This window comes from Aptenodytes patagonicus, chromosome 23 (assembly GCF_965638725.1).
Source record: "Aptenodytes patagonicus chromosome 23, bAptPat1.pri.cur, whole genome shotgun sequence".
In the NCBI taxonomy this organism is placed as follows: Eukaryota; Metazoa; Chordata; class Aves; order Sphenisciformes; family Spheniscidae; genus Aptenodytes; species Aptenodytes patagonicus.
In genome coordinates, this window is record NC_134971.1 from 3,911,109 (window position 1) to 3,919,750 (window position 8,642).

Here is an 8,642-nt window from a genome sequence, read left to right on the forward strand (position 1 = left end):
CCCGGCTAAGCGGACAGCGGGGAAGGGGCCCAAAATCGCCCCCGCGCTCCAACCTGCCCCCCTCCCTCCCTCCCTCCCACATCGCCCGAGGGACCCGGGGACACCGGACGGCCCCCCCCCGCGGCGCGGCGCACGCCCTGGCCCCGCCCCCGCCGTCCCCGCGTCCCGCCCCCGGCGCGACGTCACCGCCCGCGGTGGCGCGAGCCGCTCCGGCGGTGACGTCGCGTGGCGCTACCGGGCGGCGCCGCCCCTCCCCGCCCACCGCCGCGCCGGGACCCGCAGGCAGGTACCGGGGGACGGGGCGCGGGGAGGGGGCGCGGGGGGGCACCGCGGGTCGGGCGGCCCCGGCGACGGCTCCGCTCCCCGGGCACGGCCACGGCGCTACGGCCCCCGCGCCGGCACGCACGCGCCCACCCGCGGGCTGAGCTCCCGTGGGCGGCACCGCGCCGACAGTGTCACCCACGGCTCGGGTCCGCGGGACGCCTCGTTTCCACAGCCCCTGCAACGGGCCGCCCCCCCCCCGCCGCAGCTCCGGGCCCCGCGGCGGCGTGGGAAGGACTTGCCGTGTCGCCTGCGCCTCCAAAACACACTGACCCCCCGCGCCGTGCACCGACGCAAGCGGCGTGGCCCTCGCCCCCCTCGCCGCCGCCCTCCCTGCCCGCGCACGGTCCCGTCTCTGGCGGGGGCTTTCCACACCGGTACCGGGACCCCCGAGGAGCGCTACTGAAATCGCCCTGCGGGACCCAAAACCGGCCCGGGGGCCCCAGACCACTGAAACAGACACCCCCGCATGCCACAGGCTGCCCAAGAAGGAGGCCTTGCTCCCCAAAACCTACATCCCGCTGCCACCCTTTCCCCGGCATGGGACCCTGCCACACGTGCCCTGTCCCACAGCGAGAGGAAGCGGAAACAGGGCAGCCCCCACTCCTCTGCATCCTCCAATGCAGAGGAACCTACATCCCTATATCCTGCAACCTACATCTCCCGGACACACCTCACAGACCTGGCTAAGGTGACCCGGACAGACGGCCGACCTCCCCGCCGCCCACGCCCCGGTGGGCGCCCAATCTTCTGTAAAACTTGGACCGGGCCCTTACAGCCCCGGGGACGGACAGGGGCTGGAGAGACAGGGGACACCTTCTCTGCCCCTTCTGCGACCAGTCACGCTGACCCTCTCCCTTTCCTGCAGGAGCTGCCATGGATCTGGTCCTGGATGCCGCCGACCGGCACGTCCTCACACCCTATGTGTACCCTGCCGGCTGGCCCGAAGGCGAGCCCTGCCGCCAGCTCCTCAGCCTCTTCGTCATCACCAACCTGGGGGCGCTCACCCTCTACCTGCTCTTTGGCACCCTCAGCTACTACTTCATCTTTGACCATGAACTCAAGAAACATCCCCAGTTCCTAGAGGTAGGTGTCCCCTGCGCCGCCTCCCCTGGCTCTCTACTTCACCCAGGCCCCCCCAGCGCGTCTGCTCGCGTTGCTTTGCCCGTGCCGCATGCCACCGGCATCCCCCTCGCCGTCCTCTGGTCGGAGGCCGTTCCATATGACACGTTCTGACGCCATGGTGCGGGCTGTCCCCGCTGCCTGTTTGCTATCTGCTGTCGCTTGCATCTCGAGGGACGCTTTTCTCCCATGTACCAACCCCCACCCTGCACACGGCTCACAAGACCCTCTCTTGACCACCAAACCGAGTCCCTAGAAACCCCCTGAAGACACAGGGACACTGAGATGAGCTCAGAGCCCACCACTGACATCGGGGCCCAGCAGAGACGCCGGACCCCCCTGCCTGCCAAACACCCGGCCCCACAGATACACCCGTCACATCCCACTCTCCATCCTCAACTGCCACAAACCACCTTGCTCCAGAAACAGCGGCAGCCCTGGGGTCCCTGGCCGCTCCAAAAGTACACTGTCCCCTCATGCACCCAAACTGACGATGCCCACCCTGGCGCCCTGCATTCCCCTGCACGCACGCACATCATGGCTTGAGGCTGGCCGCCAACACACACGCACAGCCCAATGCCCGTCTCAGCGCCCCGCTTTTGCAAGTTGACAGCCGCCTGACCCGTGACAACAAACAGCCTCTCGGCCCTCCAGTGCCCACCCATGCGAGGCCCTCGGTCATGCCTGACTGGAAACAAGTACCACTTGCACACCATACTAGACCCGGCACCCAGTGCCGGCCCTGCCCCGAGCACGGATCTCCCCAAACGGGTGGCATGCCACGCCCCACACCGCAGCATGGACGTCGCGGCAAAGTGCCCGTGCCAGAGGCCGACTGGCAGACGAGACACCAGCCCTCCCTGCCTCGCGAGGGGCCAGGGCGTTGGGGCTCTCGGATCTCTGCCTGGCTCCTGGTACGCCCTCTCCCCCTGACACCTCTCTTCTGCTGCCGCCCCCCGCAGAACCAGGTGCGTCGGGAGATTGCCTATGCGCTGCGCTCCCTCCCCTGGATCAGCGTGCCCACCGTCGCCCTGTTCTTCGCCGAGGTGCGGGGCTACAGCAAGCTCTATGACAACATCGAGGACTCCCCATACGGTGAGCTGCTCCCCCGTGCTCTTCCATCAGGCCAGTGCCCTCTCCCCGCCACCCGGGTTGCCTCCCTCGGCCCCCCCGGGGCAGGCAGTGTACCCCCATTTCTCCTGATGACGGCACAGCTCGTATGAGCCCCACAAAATCCACCTGGGTACCTCCTGCCTCGACCTGGTCCCATCTATTTGTCCCAAGTTCCCTTTAGGCCCACACAAGGAGGTGCCCACCACCACCCCAGCCCCGGCTTAGGGAAGGGGTGCAACGGCCTGCTCGACATGTGCCCCCCTCCACAAAAGAAGGCCTTCCCTTCCCTGGGCACAGCTCCCAACAAACTGTCACCCAACTTGCTTTCCCCGAGCCATGGGAGACCATCCAACCCTCTCGCCACGTCTCCTTGATGGGACGGACCCCGCCGTGAGGTCTGTCACGCCTCCCCGGCCCCCACGGCCCCCTGGCTCCTTGATGGCCCTCACCACCTCTGGGCACCAACCCTAACATCCCTGTTCCCCCAGGCTGGTCAGGCGTCTTCCTCAGCATGCTGTCCTTCCTCTTCTTCACTGACATGGGCATCTACTGGATACACCGCGGTCTCCACCACAAACTGCTCTATAAGGTACGAGACGGGATGGTGGGCTCCAGGCGACAGCCCTTGCCCTGCGCTGGGGCCACAGCCGAGCCGCTCATCCCAGGGAACACATGCCCCGGGGGGAATGAGGGGTTCAGCCTGGCTGAACAAGGCCTTGCCTCGGTCCATGACGTGACAGGAGCCGAGAGCCCGTTAGGGCCTGCTCTGGGCACACACGCCTCTCCCGCCCTCTTCAGGCGGCAATAGCCCGTGGCCCCCTCGGCTCCTGGGTGGCGAGTCTGTCCCCGGCTGGGGGACCCCCTAAAAGGGGCTGGCCCACACAGGCCCCACGCCCGCCCCCGCCTTGGGGACCGACGGCATGCCCTCTCCTTGCAGCGCTTTCACAAGCCCCACCACCTCTGGAAGATCGCGACGCCCTTCGCCAGCCACGCCTTCCACCCTGTCGATGGCTTCATGCAGAGCCTGCCCTACCACATCTACCCCTTCCTCTTTCCTCTGCACAAAGTCACCTACTTGGGCCTTTACATCTTTGTCAACGTCTGGACCATCTCCATTCATGATGGCGATTACCGCGTCCCCCGCCTCCTGCGGCACGTCATCAATGGATCAGCCCACCACACCGACCACCACTTGTATTTTGACTACAACTACGGGCAGTACTTCACCCTCTGGGACAAGATCGGCGGCTCCTACAAGAGCCCCACAGCCTTCGAGGGCAAAGGCCCCCACGACTACTTGCGCAAGCTCCGAGAGAAGGGCCCAAGGGCACCCAATGGCCCCCCGGCCACCAAGACCGAGTAGGGTTCCCCGCGGCCTGGCCCCTCTCCGGGATGAGATTCCCCAGCTGGATCTCGTCCCGTTCCTCCCTGGCCTCTTGAGACTACTTTCCCACGGACAAAGAGCCCCTGTCCCCTGACAGCACGACCGGTGCGGGGCGATTCTTGGCACCCAAAGCCGCTTGCATGGCTGGGGCAATGCACTCGGAGGCTGACGGGCACTCGCACCCTGGGCAGGCCTCCCACCCTGGACAGAAACCCCGGGCTCCCTGTCCCCGCTTGCTATGTGTGCTGACATTCGGTCCCTACCGCCTCTGACACCTGACACCCACCAACCTCGGAGGTCTGCTGGCACAACCCGCAGAACGACTTCCCTCCTGCTTCTCATGCTGCCACCGGACCGCCCTGTGGGCACTCTGCTCAGCAAGGCCTCTGGTTCTTGGACGCCGACCCCTTACCACAGCCTCATGTGATACCCGCACACCTTGATGCCATGTGGGGCTGTTGCTATCGAGACCTGACCGCCACATGCCCCTGCTACTCCCCACACCCAGGCCGCCTCCGACGTGGTAAATGCCACCCATCCAGCTACCAATATTGGACATCTCTGGGCTGCGAACCCCTGCCCGGCAGGGACTCACGCAATGGCAGCGGATGGCTTCGGTGAGTGCTCCGGCCTGCGCCTGCTCCCAAAACAGTGGCAGACGGCCTCGCTGCTGAGTTACAGCCTCGCTCTACACCACAAACCTGCCCTGCTCCCCCTATTGATCCCCCTCCCGGCTGCTTTTGGATCTCTGCTAAGGTCCCTGCGCTGCTTTGGTACTGTGCTGCTGCTTTACAAAAACAACAATAACATGGCACAAATAGAACAATAACATGGCATGTGGCAGGGTCTCCATCCGTCCGTGCTGTGTGCCGTCGTTGCCGATTCGCTGTTGCTGTCGCAGAGTCCGTCGGGACGAGTCGAGTCACGTCCAGTCAAGAGGCTGACGATGCTACATTTTTTTCTGAGCTGCATTTCGCGAAAAAAGCCGCAAACGCCTACCTTTCGGAGACGGCACAGGTCCTTCCGACGGCTCCTTGGCATGGCAAGGGCTCAGCCTCAAGATGCGGCGGGACTCCTCGGCACTCGACGCACTCTCCTCCTTCCTCTCGCCTGGGGATGTCCTGCGGGGTGCTGACAGGACGTGTCCCAGAAATGGCAGGCCTGTAGGACAAAGATGTGCTTTGAGTCCCATGGGTCCCTCGAGCTCCCTGAGAACTTTGGGGGGGGGGGGGGGGAGGAACAGGTGCCCAGAGGTGAGGGGCAGGGTCTTCTCCTCGCTTGAGGGTTCGTGGCCGACTTTCCCCCTTAACTTCCAGTGTGCTTCCTGCTGAAACCCGGTCGCCCTTGCTTTGGGTCCGACTCGTGTTCAATAAATCTCACTTGCCGACTTGGCTGCCATTTGGTCCCTTTGCCCTCGCTTCCGATGCCATACAAAGCCTGCTGGGGCACCCTATTTCTCCCCTACAACACCCACAACAGGCTTACCCCATGCCATTCCGGCAGCAAACATGCGCATCGCCCCCTCCCCCCTTGCCGATACGGCAAAGGGGATGGGGAAAATATCACCAACTGCCAGCACCCCTGACTTCTCCTGCGGATCAGCCACAGAGTCTCGACCCCTCCACATGTGAGGTATGGACACCGAGAGCCTCGGGGGCCCCACCAACATCCCTGTCGCGCCCCGCGTGGCTCGGAGAGGACGAGGCCTCGGCACCAGGTGAGAAGCACCCAGGGGACACGGGGCTCCCCAGCCTCCCACCGAGCTGCCTCCACTCCCCCGGACCTCCTTACACGTAACCATGTCCCCACACGGTGACAGCGCCCAGCTCTTGGCTTCCCAGCCCGAGGCGGGATGCCAACAGCGGTACCCCTCCTGACGAACCTGACACTTACTGCCACCTACCCTGCTCCTGCCGGGCACTTTTAAGGGACGCACATGGGTTTCCGACTAGTGCAGATGCCACATTGCACCAGCCTGCCTGCCGTGCGAACGGCCAAACCTGACTGCCCAATGCCAACCCAGTCCTCGCCGGCCACCCCACGCTTGTCGTCGCTCTGCGTCTGTCACAGCGGAAAAGGGAGGTGACCCTGGCAAGTGCCCGGCACCGATGTCGCGGATGGCGTCCCAGGGACTCACCATGCCGTTCCCATTCACCCGCGTCAGCGGCCTTGGCCCTTGACCCCCTCTTCTCTCTTTGTCCCCTACTACATGTCCCATCTGATACCCATCCTTTCTCCACTCCTTGGATTGTGCGGATCGGTACCTTCCCTCAAAGCGCCGGCTGGCGCTGGCACATGTGCCCTGGTCCCCCTGTACAACGCTTCCCATCTCAGGGAAACTGGCACTCAGGCACGTGGCAACTTCACCGGTCGCCAGAGCCATGTCACCCGTACCTGGGACAGAGGCCCCTCTCGCGGTCCCTCGCCATGGTGACGGACCCTCTGCTCCCCACCCCATCTCAGCCAACCCCCTGGCGGGGTACGGCTCGAGGTGACACTGCTATGCCACACGGCACCCAACGAGTGCGAGAGACACCCATCCTGCGAGGAGATGCCAGGGGGATCTCCTGTGCCAACCACCCCGAGAGTCCCGTTCTCCTGCCAGCAGTCCCCTGCCTGGGCTGTGCTCTGCTTTCGCCTCCCTGCGACAACTTGTTCTCCCCTACGTGCACAGGAACCCTGACCTCTGTTCGCTGATTAACCTGGAGCCCAGAGAACTGCCAAGGGTCAAGGCAAGGCCCAGATCAAACACAGTGACATCGCTGACCTCTGCGAACCACCACGCTAACCAGGGGCCCAATTCCCTAACAACATTAGACCCTTGGGAAGAGCCCTGGGCCTTCTCATCACCCCATCTCTCCGCCTTCACTGGGCCTAGTGCACGGCAATGGCCTTGCTGACACCTAAACCCCATGCGCACAAAACCATTGGGAGTAACAGCCAGAGGGTTCGGGCACATGTCTCGCTCAGGACGGACAGTCCCTGGGAAGACACTTGGAGAGTGAGAGGCATCCAAGAGCCAAACCTGGCCACATCAGAGCCAGTGGGCAGCATGAGCCCAGCCAAGTCGCCACCCCGCCTGGCTCCACCGGCCCCTGCTGCCTCTCGCTGACATCCGTCCCACGGGCGACCTGCCTGTGCCCAGGCCCTCATGAAAATGCCCACAGGAAATCCCCGGGGACTGGTTGCAGGGTCACCCCGATGGTTCCGTCCAGCTAGGACAAAGCCCCTCGTTTTTATTGCAAGTCGCACTTGCCCTGACCCGTCGAAACCCCAGAGAGCAGGCAGGGGCAGGCGCCCCGTCCCGGGAGCTGTAGGGTGAGCGGTGACCCTCGGCGGCTGGCACCTTGCGGGAAATTCCTACGAATGAAACGGCATCACCCCTAGCATGAGGAGACCCTGTGGCCTCCCACAGTCCTCCTACTTGAGCACGGCCAGGGCACCTTGCGTCCCTGCCGGACAAAGGGATGCATCTGCAGCACCGCAACACCTGAGGACAGGCAGATCGGGGCCTCCCGGTCACACATGTGCCATGCTGAGACCGCCGGCACGGGGGTGCATCCTCCCCTGTGGCCTCAGGGCACCGTGCCACGGAGAGACACTATTCTGCATTTGGGACCCTGATGCTGCTGTTACCACAAGATGGAGGTGTTGCTCATGGCATGCCGGCAGCAGGAGCGGGACCTGCATGGATGGCCTTCCTCTTCCTCCTCGTTGCCCCAAAAGCGTGGGGCCCAGAGGCAGGAGCGGCTTCACTGCATCAGCTCTGCCAGAGGACAAGCGCAGGGTGGCCCAGAGCCATTGGAGACTGCATGAGGTGCAGCAGCATGCCGAGGACAATTCCATGAGACACGCAGAAAGCTACGGAGCCTGACAGGACCGCCCTGCTGTGGTCCTTGCGTTGCTGCCCACCCAGCTCGCCCGCTTCCCATCACGCAGCCCTTGTTCCTCCACCCCCTCTCTCCCGGAGGCACCTGGCCACACAGCCCTGCAACCAGCCAACGCCGACCCCGGTGCCTCTGAGGAGGCCTCAAGCGTGCACCCGCTGCTTCGGACTCTGTTGCATTCCGTCGCCCCAGATTCACGCTCCCCTACCCCATGGCTCCTTTCATTCCCCTCTAAACCCTGGGGCCCTGGCAAACGACAAGACCCTGGTCACCCGCTTATGGGCACGAACCAGTTAAGCCCCACCAAAGGGGCCGGCATTCAACGGGCCGGTGGCGCAGCTGGGGTTCCGGACATGCCGACCTCTGCCTTAGGAGACCTCTCCTGCCGCGTGTGGTTTTGCGGTTGGACATGGACAAGGCGGAGGCAGACCGAGACCTCTGAACCCAAGAGCTACCACCAGCGCCTACGGCCGGGGTGCCCAGACCGACAGCCAGCACAAGCAACTCTCCCACTCTGCCAAATGCCTGTCCTGGGCAGGAGGCGGGTGTGGGATGGCCAGCTACCTGTCCCGTAGGAAGTGTGCCACTCCAGGGAAGCCGGAAAGCCATAACCCCCAAGATGACCTCTGCTCACATGGTTTTTCACACAAATGCTGCTATTTACCATCACACCAGGTTGTCCATACCCGGCCCTTCATGTAACAGCTTGGCATGGCCTGGAGCACGCGAGATGCTCACCAGGAGAGAGCACGATGGGACATGTCCTGCAGCTCCGCTGCCACTTGCCCCTTCCCACGCCGGCCCATCCTGGCTGG

The 8,642-nt window shown here is 64.3% G+C and overlaps 1 protein-coding gene across 2 annotated transcripts; it reads left to right on the top strand.

Moving 5' to 3' along the window:
- The first annotated feature begins 236 nt into the window (after nucleotides 1–236).
- On the top strand, nucleotides 237–5,331 carry SC5D (sterol-C5-desaturase). Of its 2 annotated transcripts, none has more exons than XM_076358573.1 (5): nucleotides 237–282; nucleotides 1,190–1,407; nucleotides 2,406–2,538; nucleotides 3,045–3,145; nucleotides 3,494–5,331. In XM_076358573.1, the coding sequence occupies exons 2-5, from the start codon at nucleotides 1,198–1,200 to the stop codon at nucleotides 3,917–3,919; spliced, it is 870 nt and encodes a 289-aa protein (XP_076214688.1). In that variant the 5' UTR covers nucleotides 237–282; nucleotides 1,190–1,197; the 3' UTR covers nucleotides 3,920–5,331. The 2 variants fall into 2 exon arrangements, with proteins under 2 accessions (XP_076214688.1, XP_076214689.1); XM_076358574.1 differs by having other exon boundaries at nucleotides 242–286.
- The last annotated feature ends 3,311 nt before the right edge of the window (nucleotides 5,332–8,642 follow it).